The 17,220-nt window shown below is 39.9% G+C and overlaps 1 protein-coding gene across 1 annotated transcript in view; it reads left to right on the top strand.

The window, feature by feature from the left end:
- The window catches only part of UTRN (utrophin), a 305,876-nt gene that overhangs the window by 15,479 nt on the left and 273,177 nt on the right, over positions 1-17,220 (top strand). The window contains exon 2 of the mRNA XM_077782132.1: positions 8,658-8,719. Within this exon, the coding sequence (XP_077638258.1) occupies positions 8,658-8,719 (62 nt within the window). The remainder of the gene's footprint in view (positions 1-8,657; positions 8,720-17,220) is intronic.

The raw sequence follows: 17,220 nt of genomic DNA, 5'->3' as shown, positions 1-17,220 counted from the left end.
CAAGCCTCGCGGTGGTAAATGAAGAGCGGATCCTGCTGGGGGCTAAGTCCGAGTTTATTGTAGCCCAACGGGGCCAAATATCCTAGAACGATGCCAGCCAACAGGAACAAGCACAAGGTGCTTGCACTGGCTTATAAACTGTAAGGGAGGGGTATCCAACGACCAATGGGGATAGGGATAGGGGGTGGCTCCGGGATGGGGGGATATGGTGGGGTCCAATGGGGGAAGGATATGGGGGGAGTCCCAGGTCCTTGCCCAATCACCCGGTGCCCTGAGTAGAAGCTTCTGGATGGATGGGAAGGGGCACCGAGTGACAGACAAGGCACCCAGGGGGGGGTAAAATGCCTCTTTCAGGGTGATGGATAGATACTGGGAAGGCGGGAAGGGAGGACAAGGCGGGAAAACTGGGGATAAACCAAGTTGCACACGGGGGTACAAAGGAATAAACCAATACATAATACAGGGATAATAAAACATACAAATAACGCAACTCCACAAAGAGGGAAGGGAAGCAAACTGAAACACAGGAAACTCCATTTTTGTTAAAACCCTGTCTTGCTTGCTCAGAGAGGTTGTGAAGTCTCTTTCACTGCAGGTGTTAAAAATCTGACTGGACCTGGCCTTGGGCAACCTGCTTTGACTGGGGAGTTGGATTAGACAAATGGCCTCCAAAGATGCCTACTGACCTCTTCCATGCTGTATTTTCTACAAAAATACTTAAGTCAAAATTTTACTAAACTTCCTGAGAACAATGCAAAAAGCAGTGGATTCATAGAGGGAAAGCTTGCTTAATCCTTGAGGTATCCACATGAAATTGCCAGAAAACTTACATTGGTATTACAGTGATTATAAGAGTCACAAAATTGCAATGGGTGTATAAACTGTATATGCTCATTAGTTTTGGTCTAGAAATCTTGTTCCAAGTCACAGTGTGTTAAAACTTTGTAAGGACACTTCTTTACTTTTTTTTTCTTAATTTGAGTGAATTACCATTGGAATTTTTTTATTACCTTCCATAGATGAAATACAACTGTGAAAACAAGTGATTTTTATTTTTTTAAGGATGCGTATGCTCTGACCCCATCCCAGCACACAGGCTACAGGTAGCTGTTTGGGGTTTTTTTGTATTAAGGCTTAATAATGTCAGAGATTTGAAGCAATCAAACCCAGAAAGCTAACACCTTGCCTTTGCATAACTCAGGTGCTCAAGGTGTTATGTTATGATTGTCTTCTATACTGGATTGCTAGGAAAGACTTAAATTCCATGGGGTTATAAATTCCATTTCTTTTTAAATAACTGTAGTCTGCACACTGCTGTCACTGAAATGGGTCCTACACAGTCTGTATCCAGAGATGCTTGGTTAACTTCCTTTCAGAAACATCTAAACAGCACTTGTGTAATTTTGAAAATGTTAACAGCATACAATTTTTAAAAAATCTTTTGATTTAATTCATTTTCACAAGGAAAGTAGGATACTTTGATTGAACTTGTCTTCCTGTCCTGTTTTTTTCCCTGCACAACTAGTTCAACTTGTAGTAACTAGTGGAAGTTTAATCCAGTATTCATAAACCTAATTGTGTGTTACAAAGCTAATTAAAGCTAGAGGTTGTGTGAATGTACCAGTCAAATTTGCCAGTCAGCATGTGCATGTGAAGGACAACCTGGTGCATACCCAGCTACCTGTGGCCTGTGCCTGTGTGCTGGGATGGGGTTGGAGTTGCAGTGAAGGCATGTTGCAGAGAAGAGATGGGCAGGACCTGGCACTAACAGGGCATCCGCTGATATGTAAGAGGTCAAACAGTCTTCTGTTTAGGAATTTGGAGTATGTAGTTATATGTAGGAGCCAGGTATTACTATTTGAATCTCAGGAACTGGCTTCTGTTCGTGATAAACCGTTGACCTAGAGAGTTTTAGAGAGGAATGATGATAGAGTCTAGGACTTGGGTAAAAGAGAGGCAGCTTCGAGGAGGTGGATCCAGGAAGGGCTTCAATATTTGGAGTGAAAAAAAAAGGAGTGAGGAGAGTTAAGATTGCAGCCTTAGGGTTGTTGGAAAAGAAAAACAGCAAAACTTCTGACTGAAAGAGTTGGGATAGAAGAGATGCTGGAATATGAGCAGGAAGAAAAAATTAGTGTTGTGAATAACTTTTCAGTGCTATTGTCTTTAGCTGCCTGTCACAGAGAACAAAATAACATTGTCTTTTTTACTGTGAACATTGTTTCCTGAAGATGTTCAAACAAGGTTGTTTGTGATGTCTGCTTGATTTGAAACTCCGCCATAACTAGAAGAGTGCTACTTGCACATATACAGTTTATGCCTTGGCTTACTTCTCTGTCCAAGCAATCTTGTTTACTTGTGTCTGTGCAGGGTCTCTGACATCTGTTGTCTCTGCTTCCTTTCTGGAATGCAGAGGAGCTTTTTTGTGGCGATGGCTCTTCTGTTATGCAGAAGATTAAGCTAGTTGAGCACAGCGATCCCTCTGACCTTGTATTCTGTGAATCACCTCCACAAGTGCAAGTGAACCTAATAATAGTTCTAATTTGGGCAGAGAAAAAGGATCAGATGGCTAACACCAAATTGTGGATTCCATTTCTTTATAACCATTTAAAAATTCAAAGACCTAAGCTGTGCTCATAACAAAACCAGCTGTAATAAATCTAGTTTGTGACTTTGTGTTCATAAATTTATTTTGTCTTTTTTCTTTAAGTGCCTTCATGTTGGTTGCTTAGAAACATATTCTTTGGTAGATTTTGGGCAGGAGTTATCTGCCTTTCTCTTCTCTTCTCTTTCCATGTGCTGGGCAGTTTGTGAAATATGTTCTTAAATGTATTTGTATTTTAAGTGAAAGCTCTACAGCACTGCCTTGCAGTGGGAGCTGATGCTATTTGGTTTGACTTGGTGTTAGGGACCCTTTGCAAGATATTGGAGTGACATGTGGGGTTCTGGCTCTGGTGACCATCTGCAGCAGCCTTTTGTACTGCCTGCAGTTCTGGAGCAGCCTGGGGACTCTGCTCACAGTTCTTGGGTTTGCACTGTCATCCCATAAAAACAGCAGGGTCACTGGCTGACCAGTGTGGGCTGTCAGGCTCTGTGTTGAACATTATTTCTGTCTCCTGAGAGCTTGGTTATCTATACCTCCCTTTTAATCATCATTCCAATGTGCTGAGACCACAGCATGGCGTGTTAGGTTGCTTTTGTTGGGAGGTATGGAAACAGCTATTTTAACGTTCCTTCAGCTGTGAGGATGCCTTCCTCTAGGTTGTCAGTTGCTGGGGGATTTTTTGTTGTGAAGTAAACACAATTTAGCTTAAACTTACAGTACTCTTTGAGAACCAGAGGGTGGTCCTCATTACTTGTATATGGTGTCTTGTTTTTGGTGGTGTCTGCTGTTGGGAAACAGCAAGCAGTGAGGTGCATGACTTTTCTTTTTAGTTATTGCCTTTTTTTTTTTTTTTTTTTTTTTTTCTAATGCTTATAGTTTGGTCTCTACAGATAAGTTATAAATTGGGTAACTGTGTTTTGTGGGCCAGTTGCTGTAGGCAGAATGTTGTTGCTTTTTTTTTTTTTCCTGTTAGATACACTATTAATATTACTCTGATTTTGCCTAACTGCTGAAGTTTGGAGAGAGAAGGGAAAGGAATGAGGGAAAGCTTTGTGTATGCCACTGATTGCAGAAATTAAAATTGCAGCACAAAGGTGAAAGTTTACAAGCAAATTATGTGTTGCTGGAGCTATTTTTTCTACCCTGGTGTTGCAAGAGAAGAGAGAATATGCAGAACAATCTCAACTTTTGCTTTTTGTTCCTTTAAAAAACCAAAATATCTTGCCTTCCCTCTTTCCCTCCAATCCTTAAAAAAGGCTCTACCCAAAACCTGCTGATAAAGTCAGTGGCCAGTACTCCCAATGAGCTCAGGGGTGCTTCTGTGAGCTTGGTGGTTACAAACTGGGGCTTCATGGCTTGCTTGGTTTTTTGCTTCTTCGTAACAGGGATAAAAACTATGCTGGTTTCCATGCTCAAATTGTAGGTGCTTATTTTGTGTCTTTTGTTATATGAATTAGTCTGAGTTTGACAAAAAGATAGTTGCTTTCAAAAGGCTTTTTCTGTCCGGGAATACAAACCTATCCCTTTTTGTTACTGCTGTCAGGGTTTCATAGATGTGCAAGTCTTGGGAGGGGTGATATCTATGATAGATACTCCCAATTGCCTAAAGGCTTACGCAAAGGGATGTTTCTAACTTCGGTACATTCCAAGTGTCTTAATTGAAACCCACAGGCTAATTCCTTCTTTTAGTTCTAAATTCCTTTGCTGAGAACCTAAATAACGAGGTGGTGAAGGCAAATTTAAGTCTTCAAATGTGAGATGACCCCTGGTAATGTGTGCTGGAGTGGTTGGGCAATTTCTGTACTTTATTTGTCAATCAAGTCTATGCTTCTCCAGGGCATTTTCATTTTAGTGCTGTTCTGCCAGCTGTTTTGGGTGTGATAACTTCTGTCTTTGAAAAGCTAAATAATGCAGTTCTGTCATGCAAGCATGTAATGTGTTTTGGGGAAATAAGAAAGCCCTCTTTCAGCATGAAACAGAGGTTGAATAGAGGACAAACTGCAATCCAGTGAGGCTTTTGTATTTACCTCTATTTTTAGATAATTTAGATTCCTTTTTGCTCTCCAACATGATATTCACAAGGTAATGGATTGGACTTGAACTGTGTTTCAAAGTGCCCCAAATGAAATTAAAGGACAATGTTGTGGGTGGAGGAGGTATGTAAGGCTGCAGAAGCGGCTGCTGGGGGTGACCGAGTGCCAGGGCACAGCCTGGGCATCTGATCACTGGAGCCGGTTGTTCCAAGAGCACTGCAGTTGGGGCACATACATCATCTTGTGCAACAGAAAGAGGCATCCGGGATAGGAAGCTTTTCTTCTCTCTTTTGTCATCATAAGAGTTTAATTTTGTGTGTGTGTGTGTGTTCAGGTTTGGTTTTATTTCCTCTTAAAGGAACAAACTGTTCTGACATTGTCCATTACTAGTCCATTAAGTGACTGGAGGGCAGGCAGCGAGAGGAAACAGTTAGTAGGTAATGAAGCAGAATCTGGCCCTGAGTCAGTCCTTGGCTTTTATTGTCAGGCTGCAGCAGTGTGAAAGGAAACAAATGTTTTAGCAACTTGGTGGATTTGTTTCTCACTGGGCTGTAACCTGCTGACATTTTTAATGTCTTGTGTGAGAAGTTGACTGGCTGGATTACTGTGTGCTTTGCTGAATGGTGATATTGTTTTTTTACTGAATGTGGCTAATTTATCTGAATCATAATGTCAGCCTCCAGGGGTTAGCCGTACAAATTTGTGGGAATCTATAGAAAATTACTTTGAGGGATAAAATAACTTGTCAATGTTGCTATCCAAGCACCAGCATTTCAGTTTCCTTTTTTTTTTTTTTTTTTTTTTTTTTTCAGGGGTTTATAGGAGAAAGTTTGACAAAACTGTAGCTGTAATAGTTACAAAAATCCCAGTTTCAGAGGCTTTTATAAAGCAAACATTAGAGTCTGACTGGCAATGGTTGTCTATGGATTTTATAACTGACCAGGATGTTTTAGGAAGATGGGACTTATGGGGGTTTTTATTCCTTAAGAAATAGAAAGGATGCATGCTCCTTAGGGGATAGTTGGGGTACATACATTCATACTCTGTTGTTCACTAAATCTTTCATCAAGACTAAGTAGTTCATGATTATCAGAGATGTGGGGTTTGGTGGGTGTTTTTCCTTCCCCTTCCTAGAAAAGCATCTTTTTGAAAAGACATAGAAGGGACTGGGTTTTTAGTAAGTGCTGTGTATGGTAATGCAGCACGCCTAGCAGGAGCACCACCACAGACTGGACTGTGGTGTTGGGGAGCAAGGCGTGCTGAGGGAGTCTTGGCAGGCTGAAGCTGGGCAATGCTGGGGAGAGCTGTCACCTCGTGCCATGCGTGTGCTCGGGAAGGGCCTGAACCCTCCGAGAGGTGGGGTGTGTAGAGCTCCTACTGCACAGGATTTATAATGCAGGACACTTTCCATAACTGTTGCTCTCTTTTTACACAGTCATACAACTGTTTTTGGCCTCTCTGTTCTTTGCCTTTATCATGCTAAAGGAGTAATAATGTTAAAAGAATGTGGTACCTCGAACTGTGGTGTTACTCCTCAGTCTCACTTATGCTTAAGGAAGGAACAAGGCAGATGGAGCCTTAGGAAAGCATCATGGTACATAAGGGTGTAGTTTGTAGTTGAGGTTGTTGGCACAAAAGGGGCAGACTGGTTAATGAATGATATTTAATAAGATAAATATGTTTAAATCTTACTATGTTCAGTATAAATGTTTGCAGTTAAAGCTAATGGAAAACATTGCTCCAACAGTGGCAGTTGGACCAATCTAGTTCATTCATGTGTCTTAAAAGGAAAAAAAAGAAAACGGATTTGTAGGGGAAAAATAGATTAAATATATTTTAAAACTTTTTTGAGTTTTATCTTATCTGCTAGATTCCTGTGAGACAGATACTTAGCATCTGTGAGGAAGTTACTTGGTTCTATCTGTCTTTGATGGCAAGGAGCTGTATGCCACTGAGAGGAAAAGACAGGGTTAACAAGGTATCTTAGGTAATTATACTTCCCTGAAACAACACCTTGAGTTTCAACATTCTGAGCATGGCATGCTATAGCTATCTTGAAGCTTGCTCAGAAAAGTCTTTTCAGTCATTGATGTCTGGTTGAGCTTGAGTTGTGACTCAAGAGTAGGGTCTGTTGGATCAGCTTTAGCTGTCAAAGAGAAGAGGAATGGAAGGGTGAAACAATGGCTCCTGGCTGATGTGCACCTTTGTGTCCTAAGCAGGTTTTTCAGCTGTAGCCTAAAAGAAGTCCAGAACTAAGGTTTTAATTTAGATTGATATCAACAATTTCATACAGTTTAAGTTTTTCAACTGTCATGACATTTCATTTCTTACTGATGTGACTTCTTGTATCTGGACTGAGCTGTAGCCACTCTTCCTTGCCATTATGTAAAACATACCTAGTTGTTGGTTTCTGTGTGTAACAGCTTTTTGGCTAGATATATTAGATGTGAATATATGGATAGTGTGAGCTTCAGATACATGTTGGGCCAGAAATGAGAAATGTTGAGGTAATATAGATAAGAAATGTTCTGGTTGTATTCTGTGATTTAGGAATTTTTTTTTATATTTGGATTTTAATTAAACTTCGTACAACAGTCTCAATTGCTTGTTGAAAGTGGTGCTTTTTAATCATAATCTGATATTGCTTCTGAATCATACATTTTCATGATTGCATGAAAAAGTGAAGTAGAAAATTTGAGCTGCAAGCAGGCTTTTTCTATGGCTTCATTCCAAGTGCAGGGACAGTTAGTCTGAAAACCATTGTGGTTTGCTACTTTGTGGAACGGATTCTGGAAAAATTGATGCCAGCTGCCACCAAGAGGTTCTGCAAGAGAGTGTTCCAGACAGCAGCATTGTGGTCGCCTGAAGGGTATCTCAAGACTGGGCTGCCAAGAAGCTGGTGGCGTCTTGGAGACTCCTCATTTGGGCTGAAGCTGTCCAACAGTTTACCTGGTGTAAGGCACTGACTGCCTGGCTGTGGTTTGTGCAGGGATTTGGAGGTTAAAGCCTTTGACAGGCTGCATGTATGTATTTTCTTGTCTGCAGCAAGCAGATCTGGAAATCCATACTGGGTGAACCTCCCTTGCCTAGTCTGGCTGTCAGCAGTTATTTCACTGTCATTTAAGTACAAGTGATGAAGCACAGGCTCGCCTTTAGCAGTGCTCAGTGCAATTTACCCCAAGATGTGTCCTGTGATACAGGCAGGAGCGTCTGTCCTGTGCTGGAGGTGACTCACCTTGGTTTAGTGGGACAGGCTCTGTAAAATTGCAGGTGACTCCTAAATGGCTTCCTTAGGTATCCTGGGAAGCTGCCTTCTCTCTGCCCAGCTTCAGGCCACTGCTCCTCCCTCTGCTCTGACCTAGGGGCACTTGCCTGCCCTTCTTCCTTGCCCTGCTGGGTCCTTCTGGCTGTGTCCCAGACCCTAGGTGGTGGTACTTTGGTGTCACACCAGCAGGGCATCTGAAGGGAAGGGGCTGCTGAGCCCTTCCTGCATCTTAGCTGAACTTGTCTGTGACTCATAACTAACCCGCTTCTGAACCCAGATACAAAAGCAGGCTGAGGGTGGGTGAGGCTGCCAGTGCTTCAAGGGTTGTCCCAGCAACTTGGTTACCACAGAGGCTATTATCTCCATCAGAAGCTTGAGTAAGGGCCTCAGCACCTTTTGGAGTAATGCATTCAGGCAAAAAGGTGTTGACAAAGTGTGTTAATTAAAAGCCCATGGTTTCATAGGTTGTTTTTCACCAGATGGGAACCTTGTGAATTTTATGCATCAGAAACCCGCTTGGGAGGTGCAGTGAGGCTGATTCTAATGCAAAGGAGCTGCTGTGGTTACTAGCAAAGGCAAAACATTTGTGTGACTCTGCAAGTACCAAAGTGTTGTAGATGGTTGTACAGCTTTATTGAGAGATAAGACAAAAAATTCTCCCACTTCTCAGGACAGTGTTTAATGTGACCTGTATTGGACAATCTAGGATTAAGAAGAATGCATTTTCACTCATTGTTTTCTTATTCTTTCTCTCCAGATGAACATAATGATGTACAGAAAAAAACCTTTACGAAATGGATAAATGCTCGGTTTTCCAAGGTAATGTTGCTTTGGATGTACTACTTTATTTTGTTTGGTTCACTGTTTAGAATAATTTTGGTTAAATAGACTTTGTTCTTACTCTTGTTGAATATTCCTAGTGAAATGTCAGTGTGTAGTGAAAACATAGTGTAGTGTTTGTTCCCTCAGTTTCTTCATGCACATAAACATATCATACTATATTTTAGGAAAAAATGAAAAATTCTGTTTGTTAATATATCAGAATAGTTATTTGCATGAGCACACCTGCTTGGTTTTGTTTAGTTTTGGTTTTGTTTAGTTTTGGTTTAGTTTATCTCTATGTGCAATTTTCAGAGTGCATTGCAGCAGATTTTGAACCTTCATCACTGTGTTTACTCCGTTGCTGAGTCAGCTTTACTCACTCTGCAAACCTCTAGCTGAAGCCACCTGGTGTTGCTACTCAAGCCTTGACTGAAATTTTATATAATTACTTGTTCATTTTGAATTTTCCTCAGCTCTCATGCTGTGCAGTTCTCATTTTAATTCTCTTTACTGGCTTAAAACTTACTGAGGATCTTTCATCATTTGGGATGATAAAGGAAGTGACGTTTGCTTTGGAATGCTATTTAATGCTATTTAAAGCCTGTTTTTTACACTGTTCTGCTGATAGGGAAAAATTACATTTTGCCCAGGAACATAAGTGTCTGTGGAAAGATTTCCTACTTCATAGTTTGAATGTGTGAAAGAACCTGGAATATTATCAGGGAGAACTCATGTTTTTTTCTACCTAGTGTGGTGCTGCAAATGGGATAACTGGTATTTAACTCATTGAAAAGTGGCATGCATGTGAAATCCTTAAAGCAGATATAAATATAAAGGAAGGATGTCTGTGTGGTTTGGTGGTGGTGTTGTTTTGTTTGTTTGGTTGTTTTCTGTTTTTTTCTTTTTTTTTTTTAATAAAGTTGTGGCAGTTTTTTAGCAATGAGTGGCTGCTTCTGGACTGCTGCCCTTCTGAAGTTTTTTGATCCTAATGTAAGGAATTTTTACCTTCCTTTCCTTCCTGTGAAACAGGACACTGGGCAATGCAAGGCTTGTGGTCTTGGTTGAATCATTTTGGCTTGGGTTTGCTTTGTTTGAAAGCTGATATCCTGCACTCTTCATCCAATGCATTCTTGGCTAGTTTGCTTTTTGAAGGAAGAGTGTGTGGGTAACGAGTTGCTCTATGCTTGCCTTTCGACTGCTGCTCAGAGGAGTGCTGGTTCTGCAGGAGGAGCATTAGGCAGGGCAGGATCATGTAAGGAAAGAAAATGTGGTGAGAAAGAAAGGACTGACTGTAGTCATGTAGCTGGCCTAGAGACGGCATGAACATGGAAATGACAGTGATACTGAGAATGAATGACAATCATACTGAGAATGTGCCAGGTGACTCATCTGTGACTGCCGTAGGCATTGTATTGAATATGGTAAAATTGTTTTCAGTCATTCTGCTTGTAGTTACAGGGATGTAACTCATACAGCGTCCTTCCTTCTGTACTCCGTAATCAGACAGAGCTTACTAAGCAACTGGATTTCCCTAGGACAGGATATGGTCAGATACTCACAGGATTTGAAGTTACTGTAGCTTTGTAACTCTGTAACTTCATGACCCATTAAAAACTTGAAGCTATGAAAGCCTTGCTACTGATTAAAGAGACACCTGTAAAAGGACATACTCCCAACTGCTGCATGTCCAATTCAAACTTGAGCATGGCTATTTTGGCATGACAAGACACGGATTTATTAAGACTGGCATGTTCAAATTGCAAGGAAAATGGTGGTGTTAAGTAGAAGTCATCTCATGTAAGAAAATCTAGTTTCAACTGTACCTTAAAAATAGAAAGGGACTGATTTCAGTCCTGTTGTATCAAAGTTTTTTTATGTACCAAGTCATTTGGATTGTTTAAAATTCCTTTTCTGTCAACTAGATTGATTTAGCTGCTTAGTAGGGTAGAGAGATTGAAGAGGTTAGTTAAATGTAATCAGACTTACATTGCAGAAAGCAAAATGGTAGCTTAGGTATTTTGTGTGGAATTGCAAATTTCATTCCGAGAATTTTACTTGTCCTTCCATGTTAATTATATTGTACTTGCCCTTCATTTAAGCAAATAGAAAGTAATCTCTTGAGCCTTTATAAACTAGCTTAGCATACAAAAATTGTAAAAATTTCATAATGCTGAGTTTGATTTAAGTCAATTCAATAAGGTTTTACAAAGAATCTAAAAAAAGAGCATTGTCTTTCCCTTCTCTCATCAGAGAATAGGTAGGTGAGTAAAACACTTGAAGTATCTCAAGTGTGCTGTAAGGTGCCTGCTTTGGTACCCTGATGGGTGAGATAAGAGTTCGTGGTGTAGATCTCAGTACAGTAACTTGGTTTTGTGCTCTTGGTTTAAACTCTGCTAGAACAATGCCATTTATTTGTGTGCATTGTTTGAAATCAAGGCACAAACATTTAAAGTGCATCATTTTAAGGTCAAGAAATATACTTAGCCAAGACTCAGTGCTCTGTTAGACATACCTTAGGAGAGCTGTACGCACTATAACTCACAAGCCTATGATGGCTGTGTAGTAAGGATATTTTGTTAAAATTAAAGGGAATAAAAATTGTTGGAGAAATAGTCTGTTACCAAGCTTTAACCAATAGGAAAGTTTTTGAGGCAGAGCATTTCAACATGTGTTTATAAAGTCATGTGACGTTTTTACTAAGTGTGTTTTTTCCATTACTCTGTCCAGTTTAATTTCAAGAGTTGGATTTAGCTGTTTTCCTGTGATATAGCCTTACCAATTAAAGCATCTAGTTGTATGGATAGCTGATATGTTCTTTACACAATGTAGGATTGTTTTCTATCCTTTTATCCCTTTTTAGATTCAGAACACCTTTCTGCAATGCAGAAGTGCTATCTTGTCACAATGGTTTTTAGCCACTGCAAATAAAGGTAAACAGCAGAATTGGCTACTAATTTTTAGTGACCAATCTGAGATTTTAGCTAAGTTGTCCCAGAGGATTTAACATTTCTCTGATGTCTCTTGATATAAAACAGAGCTCTTGATCCTGATGACATAATTCAGAGGGTTGATCTCTTCTGCAAACTCAATCAAACCATCCAAAATATCTAGCTGGTTTTCAGATGGAGCTTGATCAGCATAGAAAAGGGACTTGAAGATGATTATGCCTGTGTTAGCAAGGACTGGCGTTAATGATCTAAGGAAGTCTCTTAATCCAGCACACAGTTAGTAATTGCATGTAAAATTATGTCTTGAATGATTCTCATGAGTTACAGGGGAACTTCTGGCTAACAGTGGAATTTGAATTCAAGTCTGGAGGATAATGTAGTGCCCCAGTACCCCTATGTTATTTGTTTCACACAGGTAAAGAAGAAATGAGCAAAGATTTTGTAATAAACCCTAGTTTGTCCAAATATCTGAATAGCTTCAATCTTTGTCTACTTAGATGCTTTATCAGCAGGCCTTGGATTTTTAACTGCATCTTGCAGATCTCTGATGCTTCAGCTTTTAATTACAGAGCAAAGTAGTTGGATACTCACACTTGCAGCTACAGAAGGTTTCTAGAAACTCAATAGGTATGTTAAAGAGTTCAGGAGTCTTGTGTCCCACTTTAGGATCCTGCAAGTACAATTCTTTCTGCCCTGTTTTCTTTCTTTACTCCTACTCTCTCACCCTGTTTTCGGTTGGTATGTTTATTTGTTTTTTCCCCCTCACTTACTATTACACCCTCTCATGTCAGAAGCCTTGTCTGCCTGGCAAATCCTTGTAAATATGGAGTTTGGCTGCCCTGCCTATTTCATACCCACTTTTGCCTTTTTCACTATACCTTTTTTGCCATCAAAACCCAGTTTTTCTTTTTAAAACTCCAGATCTGCTCCATCTGCCCTTCATTTCTCCTCTCCTGCCTTTACAGGATTTGATGCTTGTGTGGTCAGTCCTATTTTTGCATCTCCCTTTGTCTCAGCAGTACTAAGCTTGCCCTCCCTTCACCTTCTTGCAGAAATCAGTCTTTGCTGGTTTTAGTTTTTCTCATTTTCCAAGGTGGTACTTTTCCAAGTTTGCTTTCAGATTGGTTCCTCTCTTCCTCTGCTCTTCCTGAGCTTGGCAGGTGGAGCACAAAGTCAGCACAAGAAACATGATTCCCTAACTTAATTTAGACCCATGGAGTCAGGTCTGTCACAGCCTGTTGGAACTTAGTTCTGTCACTCACTAGTGTAAGTTTACAGATCCAGCACTGGCAAACTGAAGCAGTGTCTTTTTACCAAAAACTTGTTTTTTCACATTTGGGAAATTTTCCACAGGGATGGCAAAACAAACGTTATTGCTAGGAAGGTTTTGCTGTGCAGAAAGATCATAAAAGCCCAGAGATTTGTGGTATTCAGTGAAAATGACACTAGATTTCCCTGCCCCTCAGTTATAAGTCTTGGATATGGCAGGCTGTTGAATGGAGTCAGCTAGGGCATTGTTCCAAGGTGTCAGGAACTGCATTCAAAGCCCTTGCATGCCTGAGCACTGGGCCTCCCTTTCCTTTCCATCATGTGTTATCCTTGCTTTCCAATACAAGCACTTTTTTTTTTTTAGAAGCCTTAGACAGTTTTACTTGTGCATTTGCAGTGTTCTTGCTGCAAGTATTTGTGATTCTGCTCCTCCAGGTCCTGTGCTAGTGCCCTGACATCTGCATTGGCCAGTATTAACAGGGTTTGGAGCCAGTCCAGGATCTGCCAGTATGAATAAAGCCAGACATCCCACACTTTTACAGCATCTTAAACTCTTTTTCCTACTCTGTGGTCTTCCAAAAATATGTTTGACTTTAGGGTTAGAGTAAAGAAGAGGAGGAGGTGCAGCTTGAGAGCAGAATGCATCCTTCAGGGCTGAGCTCCAAGTTGGCCTTTGAGAAAGCAAGTGCTCAGTGTGGGGCTCCTGCACATTTCCTCTCCTGGGCTCTGATATGTCCCCTCCCCTGGAAGGACACCGAAGGAAGAGGAGAATAGGCAGGCCAGTAGGAGAACTGATGAGTTGTACTTGGGGTGCTTTGGGGTATTGTGGCTTTATGTGCATCTTAAAATTGAAACAGTTAATTCCTCGTTATACCAGGCATTAATGAATTTGGTAACTGTGAAGTCATCTTTCAGTTTTTTGTGTGGTGTGCTGAATAGATGTTTTCCTCTATTTCTGCTCCTTAATTTTCTTTCCTCTAAGGATTGTTTTGTCATAGTGGTAAATGTCAGGTCCCATACTTCTGAAGACAGTTTGCAGCTCCACTGCTGACCCTTAGCAACTGTGATAAATCTTTTTAAAGGCAAAATTATACCTATCCATGATAACTAATTTCACATGACCTGAGATGCCTGAGGTCAAAGACATTTCAGAAGTGGGTTTTTTTTGGGGGAAAGGAGAATTACAGAGTTCAGTGTATTAGTCATGCAAGAAAAAAAGATCAAAAAGATTGATTAGGCAATTTTGTCTGTCCAAGGTGACATCACCTAAAATGGTGTCTAGTTCTTTTTGCAGTGCAGTTTTTGTGGTGCAAACAAAGAAATACTTAATGGCTGGTAAAATATTGTACAGTCTAATTGCTTCTGATATTTTTCAATGCTGGATTAAACTGTAAAATGTAAATTCACTCAAAGACAGCAAAGTTTAAAAAGCAACAGCCTTGGTAGAAAAGAAGAATAATCTGGGTGGAAAAGAATTAAAGGTAGCATGAGCCAGCCTTGAAAAAGTAAATTCTTAGTGTGCTTTTTTCACTGTATTTTTTTAATGAGAAGACCAAATAAGCCTTTCTAGGCCTAGCATATGTATTAGCCAAGCAGCATGAAAGTAAATTTTTCTTCTCTAATAGGTTGTGAATTATGGTAAGGATGACTACCTTCTAGCATAAAAGCAATAATATGTAGCATTTTGTGATCTCTCCCAGATATAGCCATGGCAAAAAATTGTCAGTTTTCTGCCTTCCTTTCAATTTCTGCTGCTTTCTGCTCTAAGAACAAGGTGTGGGCAGCATCTCCCTTGCTAGTCCTGAAAGCTTTGTGTAGTAATAGGGGCTGTAAGTATTGCTGACTCGGTTAATGCTCTGGGTTTGGGTGTGATTCTTGAGCTTGGTTATCATCCCGGTTGTTGGAGGTTTGTAGGACCTTCTCAGCACTAGAGCTGTACCTGGTAGAAGCACCAAAGCAAATCTGTTCCGTTACCTGTTAGCTGCTAATGAGAATAGTCAACCTGGTTAGCAGGAATTTTTTTAAGGGTCCAGTTGAAGTTATCTGGCTTGAAAAACTATAAATAAAAGGATAACCTTTCAGTCTTACAAGAGAAATAACTGACAGTGGTAAGCAGGGTCCTAACTGCCCCTGCTGGCACTGTTATGTAATGAGGCTTAATTGCAAGCTCTGCTTAATAACATTAAAAATGTTATTGTAACATAGGCTTCTGTAAATGCATTAATAAATACACTGGAGAAAGACCTACAAAGTTACTGATGCCTTGCAGTGCTATTTACACTGATAGATCTTCCCTCCTTTGGTCATGTTGTCAGTTGAGTATTTTAGGTGCTCTGTGAATTTAACTATCTTTAGCTTTTCAGCTTTGCTGCTTCTTAAACTCATGTCTGTCATCTAGTAGAATCAAAATTTTCGGCATATCTCAGTGACGAGTATTACTTCCCCCTGCCACCCCCTGTTAGTCTGGGGTTTAAAATAGCTATTTAGTTGCTTGTAACCATTATTTTTGAGCACCAGTAGTTAAAAATAATTTGGTCTGTAAGGTGTCTTCCTCTTATAACTTTTTATTTATTTGCTTTACTTGGTATTTGAAATCAATGTTTTGGTACCAGTGTCGTTGAGATGCCACAACTCCTTGGAACTATTCAGCGTGGAGCAGAATATACTCAGTGAAAATATATCTGTCACAGTTTAGCTAGTATTTGTGTATGATGTCCTGTAACTCCTTCATATTTGTGGAAGGAGAATGGAAAAAAGTACCACATTTTAATAAAAATACTTCTGTAAATATTGTCTATGGTTTTAAATTAGAAACTGGCGAGATTATTTGTTGACATGGTTGTTTACTTTATTAAATGACCTTTTTGCTTTCTGATTTGTTTCCCACATTGAGTTCCCATGTGCTGGCCTTATGATGTAGCAGCACTTGACATGTTTTCTACTTGGTCTTGGTCACGATAAAGTGTAGTTCTTGCTCCTCTGTTGTTTGAGTTTAAACTGGTTATCATGAGTTCCCTGGGAATGTACTTGAACATTATGGATAGTTCTGCTGTCATTTAAGAGCCCAACCTCTCCAATACTTGCCCATTCTCAAAGGAAAGGGGTCTTTACAGTTCTACTACTACTTTGACCTATGTATTGAGCATCTTATTATATGTTAAAAATTGTCATATATTGGTTAAAAATAATTAATTAAAACAACTCTTCATAAAAGTGACATTTGAAGATAGAAGAAATATGATGGAAAATCAGTATGTACTGCTTTCTATGTCTTTTCAGGTTGTTTTGATGTTCCTGAAGTAGCAGATAGTGTAAATAGCAACCAGGGCTTTTCCCAGCACTGTTCTGAGCAGCTGGAACTTGTCTGCTACATTCCCTTAGTGGTGAGGGTAATTTGTATAGTTTTATGAAATGTGTTACTTTCCTGGTGGCAGCCAGTGTGCATTAACTGTGAAACTGAGAGGAACTTTCATCCTGGTTTTAATGTTGTGACTACAAGGTCTGAATCAGTATACCAAGGAGGATGTGAAATGGAGGTGGCTTACCTCTTATTCTCCAATCTCTTTGCCATTCTTTAATTGAAAAAGTTAGGTTTAATAATGTAGCTTCAATAATTATTGATATAAAGCACGGGTAAATTGCTACAAATAATTGATATGAGAAAATTTTGTGTTTCTAATTAAACAACTAGGTAAACATTTAAACTTCTTTAATGATTGCCTTTGCGTATAATTTCATGTTCAAGAATAAAGAACTTCAGTAGTCATGATAAAATGATAAATAATAGGTGGTGTTTGAAAAAAAGGTGGTTTTGTCCTACTGAGAATTTGTGACTCCCTTTTTTCCTCTGACTTAGCTCAATTTGATACAGTTCCCCACTGGTAATAAAGGGACAATTAAGAATGTTCTGCTGTAGAACATACTCAAGAATGATCACTGCCTTGTAGCTGTGGTGGCTTTAGTAGCACAAACTCTAAGTGTTGATGGCTGGGCTTTTGACTGTCAGCAGCATTGGATGACTTAAAAAAATCTGATGTGGATTTTGTTTATATCTTCCTTCATTTCCTGGGAGTGCTTTCTGTCAAAGAGAAGGAATGAATTCTGCACAGTCATGTTGGCTAGCCTGGATGGCCTTTCGTTGTGAGTAATTCTAGATGCACACAAGGAAGTGTGAGTCACTCTCTTAAACCTGATCCAGGTAGAGGGACTTGAAAGACAGCCAAAGGGGCATATGAGGCCAGCTGGTGTGAGGAGAACACTGCATGTGGTATCTCCTTCCCC

Source organism: Lonchura striata, chromosome 3 (assembly GCF_046129695.1).
Source record: "Lonchura striata isolate bLonStr1 chromosome 3, bLonStr1.mat, whole genome shotgun sequence".
Classification (NCBI taxonomy): domain Eukaryota; kingdom Metazoa; phylum Chordata; class Aves; order Passeriformes; family Estrildidae; genus Lonchura; species Lonchura striata.
The sequence above is the reverse complement of the archived record's forward strand: the minus strand, read 5'-3'. Positions and strand labels throughout refer to the sequence as shown.